Source organism: Echiichthys vipera (genome assembly GCF_963691815.1).
Source record: "Echiichthys vipera genome assembly, chromosome: 12".
Taxonomy (NCBI): domain Eukaryota; kingdom Metazoa; phylum Chordata; class Actinopteri; order Perciformes; family Trachinidae; genus Echiichthys; species Echiichthys vipera.
The window spans coordinates 11,978,913-11,995,723 of NC_139837.1; the positions used below are offsets into that span (position 1 = coordinate 11,978,913).

The 16,811-nt window shown below is 39.3% G+C and overlaps 1 protein-coding gene across 1 annotated transcript; it reads right to left on the minus strand.

Annotated features, from left to right (window-relative positions):
• Nucleotides 1–1,742: 1,742 nt before the first annotated feature.
• Nucleotides 1,743–9,791, minus strand: wdr20a (WD repeat domain 20a; the record flags this gene model as incomplete). The annotated part of the gene is made up of 4 exons (XM_083924470.1): nt 1,743–2,674; nt 3,803–5,143; nt 6,169–6,351; nt 9,528–9,791. 4 exons carry the CDS (start codon nt 9,789–9,791, stop codon nt 2,621–2,623), a joined length of 1,842 nt encoding a protein of 613 aa, XP_083780596.1. The 3' UTR covers nt 1,743–2,620.
• Between the last annotated feature and the right edge of the window lie 7,020 nt (nt 9,792–16,811).

Sequence of the window (16,811 nt, forward strand, 5' to 3'; positions counted from 1 at the left end):
AGCAATAAGATTTGTGATAAGTGAACATCCATTCATCAGTGGTGGATAAAATGGTATAACATATTTGAAGAGGAACAGCTTCAGCTTCCTGGAAATAGAGTGCCTTTATAAAGTGGCCACACCCCTTGGACTTGTTCTGGTTGTATTATTTTACAACTTTGAATCACAAATTATTAAATAGGCTTTTCATAACACTGAAAAACAGAAAAATACTCCAACGTCAAAGTGAACACAAAGGTCTAAAAAACGATCAAAATTAAGTGGAACTATAAATCAACATGTGTGTATTCATCATGCTTTTCTGTGAAACATCTGAAATAACACAACGTTTAAACAGTAAGTTGAGATGACCTTTATGTTATTGTGGTGTGACTGACGAGTAGGGTAAATCTGGAAGATCCAACAGCTGGTTAGTCAATATCCTGATTTAAAAAATACGAGGATCGAAACTACACAGGAGTATGTTACTGTCCTGCAGCGGAGAGTCCACTACTAAATCCAATCTGGAGTTTGTGCCAGGACTTTGACCAAATACCACAGACAGCAACTAATTAATCACCTGTGATAAATACAAATTGTGGGGCAATAAACATGAAAAGTTCCAAGGGTGGGGTTGAATACTTTTTATAGGCACTGTTTACTTGTGATAGCCGTCTAAATAGCCTTCAATTAACTTCTCGGGACAAACTAATTTGTAGGGCAATAGTCTTCCTGTGCATAAGGTAAGCAGCAAAAATATTAAGTGCTACTCAATTATTCTAAGCCACAACATTATCTTTGGAGAAGTAGTTTAAAGGAGCACTCCACGATCCAACTGTAATGTAAATAAATAGCCACATGTGGGTAACAAAACAGACTTGGAATGGTTAATAAGAAAATGACCTTTCATTTAGATCAATTATGTGAAAACATTTTATACGGCTTTAAGAATGTCTAGGTTTTTTTAATCTTTTGTTTATAATGTAGCTCAGTCAGTACCTTCAACTGAAGCAGAGGCAAAAAAAAAAAAAAAAAAAAGCCATTTCATCCAGAGCATGAGCTCATGAAAATGGACCGTGCCTCAGTCTGCACTTTGTTTGTTATTGTGATGCAAAATTAGAGTCAAAAAAATGTAATTTGTATGATGTTGTCATTAACCTGAATTACAAATACCTAATATTCTACATAATGTCTGTACAACTTCCTGACAAAAACAAATTGACGAGAATCATGATTTTTTTTTAAAATGAATAAAAGGAAGACTTGTGTTATCCACTTATACAAAAAATATTTGCTTCACCAACTTTCTGTCTCGTGTAAGGTCGTGTAATAGTTTGTGGCGACGACGATTGATCTTATATGTGGCTTTTGTTAAATTTCTTTTACAGAGAAAATCAGAGAATATCAAGCTCCATTTTGTTGTGACTGAGGAGTAAAGTGAGCATGTATCAAATCTTTTGGGATCCAATCGTCATCTTCCTGAGCTTCGAAGACTCATACTTTCCTGCAACCTTTTAACAATAAAAGCAATTCCCACGCTGGAGACACAACAGCCTTGTTATGTAAATACAGTACATGTGGGTGAACAAAAAAAGGAACAGAAAACGGTGTATTCAAGATTATTTTAATATTATTAATATGTATACTTTAGGCTTTAGAAATATAACTATCAATGACAAAACTTCCACTGGAGTAATGGTAGTTTGCTTAGGCCCCCATCAAATCAATTAATTACAATATACACATTATGATACAGAGCAGATTTGAATCTGAAATAATATTAAAATAAATGCTCAATAGATAAAGGTTTTAATAGTTTTTATCATTTTACTTCACCTACTGTTATTAGCCATCTGTGAGTTCTGAGCACACCCAAAAACGTAAAGCCATTATCTTCTTCTTATAAACTAATTTAAGTGCAAACATTTTTTTTCCTTAAAAAGACTATGATTGCAGCATCCAACTTTATAGATTCAGATTTCAAGACTGAGGAGGTTAAAGCCGAGTGCAACAAGGCAGTCCTCAACCTATTTTTATGTTCCATTATAGTAGTTATAAAAACAAACAACAAAATAACAAAATCAGTGCAAAGTTGTTGATGGGGAGATTCTACTCAAGAAAAGACAGAAGTGGTGGGTGAATGTGGATGGATGCACAACTTTCAGATGCTCACGCACTTGGGTCGTAAAAGGATAGTTCATCCAAAATGAATATTTCAGTCAGTAGCCCTGAGCCGAGACTGGGCTACACACAGATTATGAAAATTAAACGAACTATCCCTTTAATCTCAAGCCACTATTGCCTGGTTTGCATCTGACAAAGCTGACCTTTATTCGGGGACAACAGTCTGGTGAGATTTGACATGAAAGAAAGATTTTGAAAATTCTAAAATGTGTTAAAACTCCACAGAACAATAGCACGTTAGCGCAATAGTCCACAATTGCACCACACCTTTTTTCTTGCTTCATTCCTCCACTAGGTCAAGTGAGTGATAAACAAAAAGAACAGAAAAGCCATTAACAAAAATCGAAGGGAGGGAGGGCAGGGGTATAAAAGAAAAGGAAAACTTGCAATGCTTGCAGGGTGAAGAGCAGCATCAGACTCTGGGTTGCAGGGTTCTTTAGCAGCAGAAATATTGTGGCTATACTACTGTTCCACTGGGAGAGCTGGCTTGGTTTTGGGATGACAATAAACCCTGGAAAAAGGAAAACAAGGAGATTTGCATTGGGAAAGTTCACATACTGTAGCAAAAAAATCAAGCAACAAATAGCTTATTAAAGATTTGCCTCTAGCCTCTTCTTTTGATATCCCGGTCCCCTGCATTTCATTAAAAGCCTGTGCACAGCAGTCAAAGTGGATGCAGAGTATACAACGCAAGACTAATAATGTCTTCGAAAGCTTTGCTTGATCAAGGCACTTCTAATGTACATAACCGGATAATTAACTTGTTTTTCCAGAGGGCTTTTATAACCCCTTGATATGACCTTTAAGGGCATTTTAGTCCTTTTTTAACAGGGCAAACATCAACTTTTGAACATTAAAATTTTATTGCACTTCTGCTATTAAACACTCAATTAAAATTTCTTTCCTATTACTGAATTACAATTGCACCTTTTTGTATAAAGTGGCTTGTATTAATGATATCCACTAAAGGCTGTATGGTGCCACACATCATTTTCTGGATCAAATGTGTTATTTTTTTTCACCAGGTTAAACACCTTAATATATATATATATCCTTTTATTCTAATTTTTACTTATCAGACTGGCATGTGCCTTGTTTTGGCAAAGTCTCTCAAAACACAGACAAAGGGAAGTATACGAGGGTGTATGCACATATTAAGCTGTAAGCATGTGAGGAACTGCAGCGATTCTTTGGACAAATACAGAGCCGTTTGCATAAAAGCTGAAATGTGAGTGTATGCAAATGACTTCTCCACTATGCTGCTATGCATTGTGGGATGATTATGATGAACCAATGAACACACTTCATATGGATTAACGTCCTCTTTCCCCCTCTGTTCTACACAAAAAAATCCTCCTTATCAGAATGTATTATATAACCAGACTAATATTTTCATAGCATTGGGTATATTCGTCTTTCAATGGAAAGCAGATGTACATTAAACAAATTCTGATATGATATTTGCCTGCCTGCAGAGTGTGACAATTGGACTATAAAAGCTAAAAAATACTATTCCAAACGTCCTTTTATGCTTTCAAAATGTGTATTGGTTTTTTTAGTTACAGCCCACCATCTTACTTTAAGACAGATTAAGATTGAAAGACACTTCCCCATATTTCCTACGTTAAAAAGAACTTACCACTTTGCCTGGCCTCGCCCATGTGCAAATAAATCCCTCCTGACAAGCAGTCACTAAACAGTCCTCTAAAAATATGAGTACAGTCAGTCTCTCGTGTGCTATCTTTTTACAGATGAGGGGCTCAAGGAGGGGCACATCCTCCATGCGCGGGCACAGCAGAGTGCCAAGAGTCTTAGCAGGGTCTGTTTTGGTTTTTGTCAGCAGGTTGAGCTTGTCGCTGCTCTTGCTGCTGATGTGACCCATGCTGTGGTTGCGTTTGTGGTCCTTCTCGTGGTGGCGTTCCTTCCGATCATGGAGTGACAGCGTGGCAAACTTACTCACACCTGTAGCAATGGCACTGTCCATAATACCACTGCCGATGCCACCTCCACTGCCTGCCTTGTTGGTGTTGTTTGCCATTGCTGTGGTGCCAGCTGAATGGGGTAGGCTGTTGGAGCGTGGTAATGTAGTAGAGAGGGAGTTAATGCCAGGAGTATTGGCACCACTGTTGTTTCCATTAGTGGTGTTACTAGAGGTGTTAGTGATTATTGTAGCATCCGCGGGGGGGCTGGTAGCATTCATCACGTTAGTGTGTGTCCGTGTCCGTGAGAGCGGAAGATGAGGAAAAAGGATGTCCTCCGTGAGGTCCCAAAGGCACAGCTGAGTGTCCTGGCCCACTGAGCCAAACCGGTATGTGACACTAACAGGCCGACTGTCCGTAGAGTTGCGCTTGGAGAGTCGAGACTGCGTACTGTTGGCCCGATCTCGTCCAAAGTGAATCATCTGATCCTGGAAGTCCTCATCACTGCCACTGAACTCCATTGGGTCACTCTCTTCCACACTGGTGGTGTAATGGTCAAATGCCACCACACTAACCCATGACTTGTGCCCATGACCTCGGGCGATAACCCTGCAGTCCAAAAATGACCACACAGTCACTAAATCGTCCTCTCCGCCTGCAACTATGTACTTTCCATCGGGGCTCCAGCACACACACAACAAGCCTCCGAAGTAACTCTTCATGGTGCCATGAAGCTCAACCGCGTCAAAGTTGAAGACTCGTAGGAAGCCGTCTTGGCTAACACAGGCTAGGAACTTCCCATCTGGAGAGAAGGCAAACTCATTCAGAGCTCCCTCTCCCACTGTCCATTTAAGGAGAGGGTTCCGCGTGGATTTACTCTTACAAGTGTGTACAGAGTAGTTCTCTCCCTGTTTAAGTAGCTGGTAGTGTGGTGCCGTTGTGCCACAAGTATGCTCCACGTTGTATAGGTACATATTCCCACTGGCATGAGAGACCAGAAACAGGCTTTCAGATCCTGGCACCCATTTCACACATGTTACTCTGGACTTGTCTATTAGTCTCTGACAGGCAGACAGGGGAGGAGAAAGGGACAGGGGAAAAAAATTATGTCAGCACAGTATCATCAAGAAATTGATAGTCTGAACATGTTGAAAGTTTTACATTTTCAAATAGACTACTGTTAAAGTCCTAGGCCACCTGGTATAAATGGGCTGGGCAGGGAAAACACAAAAAATAGCATAAAGTACAAGAAAAGCGAGGGGAAATCCTTTGAACAGATTAACATTTTTGTCATTCAGATGCTTTAGATCCTCCACACAAGAATGTGGAAGAGTTAATTACAAGGATACATTAAAAATGACATTACAGTTTAAAATCTGAAACAGTATTTTAGATCTTCTGAGGGATACCTTTTATACAGCCCAGTCTGTTGTGAGTAGTAGACTAAAGGACCAGCCGCACCAAGATGGATAACTATAGTTTTAAAAATTATTTCTTACTCAAGTGGATGACGACAGTGGCAAACAATATAATTTGAATCACTTTCAGAGCGGTTTGATGAACAATAGAATCACTTAACAGCCAATCAAAATCCATCCAAATACGGCACGGCAGGTGTTTTGGATATTGTTATTATACTTTTTGTTCAGGTGCTCTGCTCTTATTCCCGCGACACGGATGTCCCCAGTGACTGGTAGACAATACCCTTATTTTACGGTCTATAGCCTATATAGGATATTACTACAGACATTGTTGTAATCTTATTCTTCAACTTTTGCTGTATTATTGTTGAGCGTTACCGTTCATCAACACGGATGCTCACATCGTTACAGTTATCGTTCTTGGGGTGGACGGCTCTTAACTCATGTAGCTCATAGGCTCATTTATCTGTGGGACTGAATGAGATGCAATGGCACAAAAAAATATGCAGATGTCTTTCTGACAACAAGGCTCGACACGAACAGCACTATGAGAATGGATTTAGTGAAAAAATAAATTGAAAATTCACTGTCTCCCCCAGTTTTTCCTGTACCATCACTGCACAAAGAACTCATACTAATCTAACCTCTATCCGTCAGACACCTACCTCCTCATTGAAGAGCTTGCTTGTCTCCTTCTTGATGGGGTCAATGAGCTGTACCTGTCCTGCTGAGAAACCCACCAGCAAGGACACGCTCTCTGCTGTGGCTGTGAGGTGGTTGAAGTCATGACAAGTGGGCTGTGTTCCCTTGTAGATACGCTTGTCTATGGGCTTGCTCAGATCAGCAGCCTGAAGAGAGAAAGCACGAAAGCACATGAAGTGAGTGCAGTAGCCATTTGAATATCTAAAATTACTTTATAAACTTTGTTGCAGGACAAAGGCTATTGTTGGTTAAACTGCCAGTAATAAAACATTAGAGCACAGTATGCGGTTATACAATGAATTTAGAGGAGCTGAAGGAGACTTTGTTAATTAATTCCACCCATTAGGAAGAAGACCTTTTTGTTCTGAACTCTAATTTGTTCTGTAAGACCTTCAGCCACACATGAAATAGCTGACATTCACCACAGCTTGTATTTGATGTTAGAAAAACATTGCTTTACTGCAGTGAAAAAGACACCCCGGGCATATACTCTGCATATAACCGGTATATCAACAGTTCCAGTAGTTAATGATTTACAGTTTACACTACTGGAAGAATGGAAAATTCTTGGAAGATGATGACTCAGTGGGTCATCCATTACCGCTAGATGTGACTGTGAGTGTTTAGGTCTTGCCTCAGAGAGACGAAATGTCAAGCTAGTCCTAAAAAATAGTTTAAACCAAGGGTCCAGTCAAAAACACTGCACTTGTGCCTCACAACAACATACAGGATATTAGACAGTGCTTTAATAATTGCCATTATCAGCAAAATGATACATACTAAGCCTGTGTCAACAGGGGTGATGGGGTGAACGGATATACACATACAGGAAATCCTTATGAGCTGATAGATTTGTTAACTGTTGTCTATAATACATAGGACAGTCTATCTTACTATTTAAGAAGTTTATACCCATCCACTTTTCCTTAAATCATTTAACTTAAAATTAGCTGACTTGGTGAATTATAAAACTGCGCAAATTATGTACAGGGCATCAAAAAATATGCTGCCGGGTAACATTCAAAACCTATTTAGAGATAGAGATGCTCATCACACATATAATTTGAGAGGATGTAATCAATTGTACCAACCACATGTAAGGACAGCCCTTAAATCTATGTGTGTCTCGGTGAGGGGAGTCATTGTGTGGAACAAACTGGCAGAGGAAGCGAAAAGTTGTGGAAATCTCATTCAGTTTAAAATAATATTCAAAAGAAATATGATGTGTGAGTACCAGAAGGATTTGCCGGACTGACGCCGTTTTTTCGGGGGGGTTTTTTGCGCACTCCTCAAGCTGGGGCTCCACAGCCACGCAAGCACGCACACACACACACACACACACACACACACACACACACGGGTGCGCATTCACGCACACACACGCGGCGGGCGCACACACGGACACACCCATTGTCCGTCTAGGCGTCTGTCTATCGCTCTGCCTACCTGTCTGTATAGATGCCTGCCTGTCTCTCAGTCTGAGGGTCTGTCTGTTTGTCTAAACACCTGTCTGTCTGAATGCCTGTCTATCTGCTAATTGCCTGGCTGGCACTTGCTCTGTTGCCTATATGTTCTGGAGGGAAGAGGGGGTGTAGAAGCAGGAAAAGTTTGGGCCTGTCTGTCTGTTTGTCTGTCTATATGTCAGTTTTGTTTGTCATGTATGTCTGTTTGTGCCACTACAATATATTGTATTGTTATAATATGTTATTTTGGGTTGGGTGGTGCTGGGTGAGGGGTTGGAAATTTATAAGCGTTGCTTCCTTCCATCCCCTTTTCAGACTGTATGTGTAAATTGTTAATTCTTCTTTTTTCTCTTCTCAATGTGTTGTTTTTTTTTTTGTTTGTTTTTTTTCTCATCTTTGGATTACAAGTCTGAAATAAATGAATAATACAAAATACAAATAAATATTTTTGTTTTAAACATGTAGCCACGTATCTGGTCAAGCACAAAAATAACAGAGGAATAAAAATCTCTTTCAGCTGCACACTGGGGGCGGGACAAATAAAAAATACAGTGATGTATTGTGAATGATCCCCTATAATATTATTGAAACACCGAAAACAAATATCACCGTCTATATTAGGCTTACGACTAATTTGCTTTGTTTTGTAATAACTCTTTATTTCACATTTTCTGTCAAACTTGAATTGCCAGGATTAACAAGACTAGATACTATGACATGTCGTTTTTGTCTTTCACTAAAAACTGTGGACCCGTTCTAGTAGTTCAGCCTTTAGCCGGTCTCATGCTGTTTTACAGTGGGATGATGACACACATGTTTCTGTGTGAATAATTAAAAGGCTATGACACATTGCTTCAAGTTAGAAGTCAGCCAATTCGGGTCAGCATGTGATGTCAAGTCAGCTGTTAGTTGAAACCCCTTCATGTAACTTCTGCTTTTAAAAAAACAAAAAAACAAATGTAGCATGTGGCAGAGCCTGTATCACAATACTAAATGTTCAATAACTACAGTACTTGTTTATTATTGACTGAACATCAGCAGGATACAAATATATATTGTGAAGTGGTGGAGCCTTGAAGGGTACCTTTTTTTGTGGCGTCTTTTTTCTTATGTTTTTGTTGCTATACTATGAGAGAATTGCTGATTTGACCCTGTGTTATGAAAAGCGACTATGTTTTCATCGTTCTGATATACCAAAATGTTTGTCTCCTTTATAATATGTTTGTCTTGTGTTGGACCCCAGGATGAACAGTCTTCACTACGGTGATGACTAATGAGGATCCTTAATAAACAAATCCTTCACATTACACATGATGCTCCACACCTTTCCCTACAAGCAGAGCAAGTCACTTTAGTTTGATGAGACAACCTCATTGCTGAGTGCCAATAATCAAAAGGGTGACAGCAGCTTAATGACCGCCCACACACTGAACCGGCATCATTGTGATGTGTCGACATCTGTTAGTCAAAAGGCGTCGACAGGTGTTAAGACTGTCACTGTCATCACAAACTACAACCGTTACAGAAGCAATGTCAACACTGACAACTTAAATAAAACAGTCAACTTTACCCCAGTAGCCAAACTCACAAATCTACCATCCAAGCATAACTACAAACAAAGTGATGGGCTGGGGACGGAATTCAGCCTCTGGCCTCGAGAGAAGCTGCAGCTAACGTTAGCATTGGATAGCTAGATGCGTTAGCTCCACCGTAGCTGCGAGCTAACTTAGCTGCCAGCTAATTTCAAAGTCAAGCACCTGTCAGAGTTATTTAACAACTGACGACACAAGCCCGAAGTTGCACACCGGCGAAGATAGCAGTGGTGTTTTTTAACATGCAGTATCACGTTAGCACGCTACCTTTCTGACACCTTTGTAGATATAGAAGTAGAGTTCGCGGCCCACATTGAAACAGATCCTGTCGCCGTTGCCCGACTGGTCGTTGACGTTCACGAAGGAGACCTTGACGGGGTTGGAGCCCTGCGAGTTGAAAGGCACCCTGTTGGGACGGCTGTATTCGGAGTGAGTGAGAAGTTTGTAGACGCCTTCCCGAGTGGTGAACTGAGTTTTAATTTCGTTCATCTCCTTCCCTCCTCCCTCCGCCGCCATCTTTGAAATTAACATTCATCCCTTTCCCCCAGGCCGGATGTTACGCACAGTAATGGAGCCAAGGCTAATGGAAGGAGGCTGGGACTCTACCCCCACTGGTTTGAAAGAGCTAATGAATGGCTGTAGTAATCTACACGAGGTTATTAACCCTCAACAGACACTTTACTTAGATGGAATCCAATTTATTAGTTACAAATCTATCAATAAACATATTAGAAGATGATTTCATAGTAAAAGGAACATAAGCTCTCATGGAAAGACTCGTTGGAACTCCCCCTTTAATGAAAAAACTGGAGTAGAGCTTGGCTCATCCCATTTAAACTTTTAATTTCTAACAGAATTAGAGAATTACATCTCAAGCTATGACACAACATCTGTCCTACATGTATACATATCCAGATGTTGTGACATTGATGACAGCTGTACCTTATGTGTCCATGTTGTATCACTTTTCGGAAAGATTTGGATAATTTTCTTAATGCTAAAACTACAGATAGGCATCACTTTGATGAGGCAGTTATTGTTATTTTTGTCTCCCTCTCTCACAATAATAAATTTAACATAATTCATCTCTTCATATTACAAGGTAAATTCCATATCATAAAGTCAGAATGTCCAAGGTAGCCTCTTCATTCCCATTATTTCTAATTGAATTAAGATATATATGTTGAGTCTATGTCATATGACAAATCTAACAAAAAATGTTTCTCAGCTATTGAATTCAGTGAACCTGTCTGCCATAATATGTATTGTAATGTCTTCAACTATTTTTTGTTCCTTTTTAAATTGTTCATACTATTTGATGATAAATACATTTTGATTTAAAAAAAGCTGGAATTTCTGCAGTTCACAGAGTGTTCATAATAAAGCAGTTTCTCATTGACCCCCATGTTAAACAGGCCGTTTTCACAGCATCATTAAACCTGTTTAAAGCCTGGTACAAAAAATACATTCTAGTCTGTATGTTAAGGTCATATCTCCATGACAACACTGAGGGTGGTGATTTTTTTTGTACCTGTACCTTGTTTCTGCTCAGGTGCTGTTTGAGTGCGCTAAGGCTGTTTCTTTTTTTCATTTTCATTTTTTAACGTCTTTATTATATCACAAATTAAGTTAAGTAAAGTGACAAAATCAGTGCTATACAAGTCAAGTATGATAACTTTTCAGATCAATGTCAAGGTGTTCTGTGATAGTGCGCCAGCCATTGAGCCTTGGCAGGCCAGTTGTTGCTGCGCATGTGTCATACCTTAAAGCCCAAATATCTATTTATATTTTGGTGTCCAAGCCTCCTTCCATTAGCCTTGGCCATGGAGCTGACATCCCGACTCTCCCGTCCCCCCAACGGTTTACCGGGGAACTGGTGGAGGAGGAACGGACTGTAGTATTTTAGAATAACAAAGTTGCCACAGCAACGATGCAGTATGATACTTATTTAAAACCATATATTATAAATATGACATCTGTGAAAATAAAAACACCAAGTCTAATAATAATAATAATAATGATAATAATAATAATAATAATAAAAAATAATAATGATAATAACTTTAGTTACTTTTTCAACGGAATAACATTGCTAGGCAACAGCCTTGGCCCTTGCTGATTTCCTGTCAGCTGATATAATTCACATACATTCAACAGTAAATAAACTTAAATAAACCAGGACTGTTTTTGAATGTTTATGTTTACATCTTTTTAAAGGTCCATAGCACCTTTAAACACAAAAGAAAGACAGAAAGCGCATTCACTTCCATACAAACCAACAAGGCAAGATAAACGGTTGGATGCTTTTAGCAAACATTAGCAACGAAGTGAACAATAAAAATGAAATTAACAGATAATGAGGTGAAATACAATAAAACGACAATAAAATAAGTAAATAAATAAATAAAATAAAAGTTTACGTTGTTGGTAAGTAAGCTGTAACTCTCTAAAGACAGGAGATATACTTTATATAAAATATACAAACGAAAAAACTGACATGGAGGTCAGGATGGCTTTAACAGCTATATAAGTGACGTGTAGGCTGTCGGTACTCGTGCAGCAGAAAGGTCAATATGAGTTTTATTTTGAAAAAAAAAAAAAACACCGGACGTATTACTTTTGATTTTCCAACTCTCGCACATAGACATATAAAGAGTAGACGCCGCATCGAACGTTGGGCCGCGAGAAATGCGGCCGCCATCTTGGATCGGTCATCCTACCAGATAAGTTCTATGAGTGACTCGTTGAGCCTCTGAGTTGAGCAGCAGAAGGAACAAGATGCCAGAGCACTGTGCAGCGTATTCCTGCTCTAATCTAATATTACAATATTACAATTCATAATCAGTACGGTACAGTACAATTTTAAACAATTATACATAAATCCATGCATTTTTGAATGTTATAGTGAGTCCCTCAGGCTGTGGCAGGTAGATACATATTTAGCTGCCAGAGGAGCTGCTGTCCCTTATTATATTATTATTATCTCGTCACAGTAGAGGCATGGAGATTAGCCTCTGTGGGAATCTTAGTTAATTTACCCCCCGGCCAGATGTGTGTGTGCAAGCCTGTGTGTGTGTGTGTGTGTGTGTGTGTGTGTGTGTGTGTGTGTGTGCCTGTGTAGATATGAAAGGAGAAGCAGGGAGGAGAGGGGTTGTCGTACATGTGGTCTAGTGTAAATGGATTGCACATTTCCAGCAGTAGGTCAGCGGAGGATGTGCTGGGGTTTCATGAGAGGAAGACACTTCAGAGACAGTTCATCTCAGGTCACCTCAGATATTCTCAGTTTTGTTTTTTTAAATATTGAACATGACATTGAGATGAATTATGAGATAATTTTTCATGTCATGTCACTTTTTTTTTTAAAGTTTAGACTATCAAAGGAGAAGTGACAGAATCTGACCAATATCCTTTGCTGTTAAACTGTTTCATCAAACAGGAGCAACATGATGTGGGGTTTATTATAAAGAATGAATTAGAGATTTAACATGTGTTTCCACTCTGTGCCCGATATTCTCACAGCTGAACTAAATGTTCCATACATTTGTACTTGGTTCTCCACATCTCCACTTAAAGCAGGACGAACGTCACATGTTTGTAAACCAGAGCTGATGAGTCCAGGCTTTTTTAGTTCAGTTGTACCACAGAAGTTGAAACAGTATGAAAAGAAAAAATCATACATTTATTTAACTAAGGAAAAATCTTAAATGGTTTGTATAATTTAAAATGGATATTACTGAACTATGCCCCGTGTTTTTGTTTGCACATTAAATACAATTACTACATAATTAAAATATGTTATAAAGAAGACATTCACATAATTAGACCTTGCCTAAAAACAAAGGACACAGTCATTTTAGATACGATACAAAGTACTCCTACAACATCACTGTCTTTACCAATTAGAGCTACACTCTAAACAAGAACAAAACAGTGTGAAAATGATCGATTTAACAAAATGTTATATATATTTTTATACCACACACACTCGCTCAAATGTGGACCCTCCCTCTCCTCTCCACTACCACGACTATGCGACTGGCAGAGCATGGATCATTTCTAAATATTTATTAACATATAGGGTTCGGCTCTTGCTTTTTTTTTAGTGCTTTAAATGGAAGTGTGTCTGTTTGACTTGTATTTAGATGTGTCCAAAATGTCATCTCTCTCTCTGACCTAATTGTATTGATACTCTTGATTAATATGTATTTTAATTTTCTCTGAGTGTGTGTGTGTGTGTGTGTGTGTGTGCTTGCGTGTGTTTGTGTGTGTGTGTGTGTGTGTGAGAGAGAGAGAAAGAGAGAGAGTGAGTGAGAGAGAGATTTATGTATTCATGTATGAAATACAGCCTATTAATACTCTATAAATGATTTCTCTTGTTGTGTTTATATTTATAGTGTTTGTAAAGACCTATCATACATCACATATATCATATATCAGAATATTCTATTACTGTTAATCCCACTGTGAATATTAAAATACGCTGAACCGTGTCCTGTCCTTACACTGAGTGGAGCGGGCGACCGGGCCAAGATGGCGGCTCCACCGCTCGTCAGCGCCAATAGGCCCAACGTTCGATGAGGCGTCTACTCTTTATGTCTATGCTCTCGCAAGTGGCGTTTTTGAACTCGTGTGCAGGCCGCTCACCTGTGGCTGCGTCATATCAAAGGCGCCAGGTGCAAAGCTGGTTAATTAACCTACCATCTTACCTGACTGCACAACAGACACATCTGTGTGGTGTGGTTTTTACTCTGTCGTGGTCCAGGAAAGTTACACGCCCCACATGTCATGGCACACAGGAGACGACAACTCTCACTTTCAGGTATCGGTAGTTTTTTGTTTTTTTGCAGAATTAAAAAAGGTATACTCACTTTACATGCTATTCATTTGATATAGTAGCCTATTAGCTCTCTTGGACATGATCTGGCACTGCATGAATGGGTTATACTATTGAATTAGTAGCTTTTTGTAGCTACATATTTATTTATGTATTAAAAAAGTATATTTTAATGTTACAAATTAATATTTTTTCTTCAATTAGATCACAAGGAAAGACATGTGCCCAACAACATGGACCACCTTGCTTTCAAATACATGGTGAGATCAGTTGGTAACATTTCTTCACAACATTGAGTGTGCTCTGGACCCCCTTTTTTTATGTTTAAATCTAAACCACTTGACATATAAGTGTGAACTTGAGTGACTTCTGTTTTCTGTCAGGAGATGTGTAAAGTGGAGTCCAGCACTGACTCTGACTCGGAGATCAGTCCAAGATGGTCAGACACCAGCACTATGGTATTGCTTTACATGTGAATGGAAACCTTTTCACACATAAACACAAAAGTATGTGATTGTAAGTGACAATGTAGCTATTAAAATGGTATTTAATTCTACTCTACATGCCCATAATCTAGGCACCACCACTGGACTCGGCACACACGCAGAGCCTACACTATCTTTCATCCACAGTCTTGTCTTTTGTGATCTCTGTATCATAATTTGGGAAGGGCGCATTGATTTGAATAACTGTAAAAAAAAAAAAGAAATTAAAAAAAAATCACTGAAATCCTTATTGAGCAGGGTTGTGTGAGCAGTACACCAGAGAGTGGGACTTTTCGTCAGACATTACCGTTAACACACAGGCCTGCAGGAAGGCATGGCTGTTACTCTTTGGTAAGTATTCTCCTTATAATCCATCTGTTTCTGCTGCAAACGCATCCTGCTGTCCCAGGTTAATGAATGAGTGCATGTGTAATTGTAGTTTTTGGACCCGTACGACGGGAGCTCCGAAGATTCTGACGAGTCAAACATCTATGCGAGCAGGCGAATGAGGCAGCAGGGAAAAGGTGGAGGAGGAGGCTGTCGGTTCTTGGGCAGGAGCAGAAGGTGTACCCTTCATCACCCTGCTGCGGTTTCCCTCAGGGAAGTGATAAAAAATGAGATGGGCGATCCTGTAACAGAGCAGCAGCGTCTGTTAGACGTCCAAATGAAATGTGGGAATGACTCTGATCTGTTTGTCTGTGGCACTCTGCCCTCCTACAGTCACAGGGATGGTTGTAGAGATCTCACAGAGGAAGTGGTCAATGATTCAACAATGCACACCCAAACCATGGATATGGAATTGCATTGCCAATTTGCTGATTCAGGCTCGCACGCTACAGGATCCTCCTCACCTCAGACACCGGAACCTGAAATCCCAGTGGAAGGGAGCTTGTCCCAGATGCTGGATCGCTCCCCTGAGAGAGCTCCCTGCCACTGTAACCTCATATCGCTTTACAAGAGAAAGTTGGGTTTCCCCGGAGCAGAAGTGGTGGAGTCGAGGCAAAGAAAGAGGCAGTGTGTTGTCAACATGGAGGACAGACAAGAAGAAAGGGACTCTGCATCCGAACCATGTTGGAGCATAACCATGGACTGACAGATGTATTCAATGCCTTTAAACGATTGAATGAAAGACTATAAATAGTTACTTGGCAATGCACTTTGTTTACTCATGTAAAGATGTAACAGTGTAGAGACCTGAGGGCTTATATTTCTACCTCCCCAGTTATTTTGGGTGTCTCAGAAGTGTCACTTAATGTCCTGATTGTTTTTGAGCAATTACGATTTCTGTTTGTAGGATTACCATAGTAACCTCAGTCTCCATAATAGACCAAAGAACAACCTACGCACTGGCATTAAAAAAAAAAGTCATTTCCCACAGACAAATAAAAGAAAAACTTGTTTGAAAAAGAAAGGTTTTGTTTTTTTTGTCCACATAACATACATTTCTGCTCCGGAGAGTGAAATTTGAGCACCTCCTGATGATCTGAGAAAGACGGCATTCAGCAGTTAAAGCTTCACTGACTTTCAGCCACAGGTGCACCATCAAAAAATTAATTTTGTTGTGTGGAGCCGATCAAATTTTTTTTCCCATAAATGTATCTGTTAGAAAAAATGGAAAGATTGCAACACTTATTTACTAGTTTGAAGCACTGTTTTTTTTAAAGCCATTCCTGTGTAGCTCTGGCTTTATGTTCAGGGGTCGTCTTGATTAGATTAATTCGGTCTCTTGTAGATGGTAGGACTGTAGGTTTACTAATTTATATAGCCTACAAAGGCTGTGTCAATTTCTCTTGGCAGTCAATGATAGCATTTAGATTTTAGAATTGGGTCAAATTTAAAAATACAACTTAATTTTCTTCAGCTTCAAAAAACATAACAGCGTGGTGCATTTGCTGCAGGAGAACCTAAATCTCATCCATACAAGTTTTGTGAAATTTCTTATTTTCATTTTCCTTAATTGCTTCTAGTTTATGTACTTATCTACTTTTTCTTGAGGAAAAAATGAATTCATTAAATTAATTATAAATGTATTCACAGCTTTTATTCTGGTTAGTGAAACCTTAAGCATCTAATAAAATGTAAGAAAAACACAAACTGAAGTTCAGCATAGTTCAGTTCTAAAGGTCAGGAAATGACCGGGCTAAAATAAGTAACCATCTCTCCATCTCCATGATGCTGCCCACTATTCCAGTTTGCTGAAGCTAATTTATATAAAAGATAATTGGGATTTCC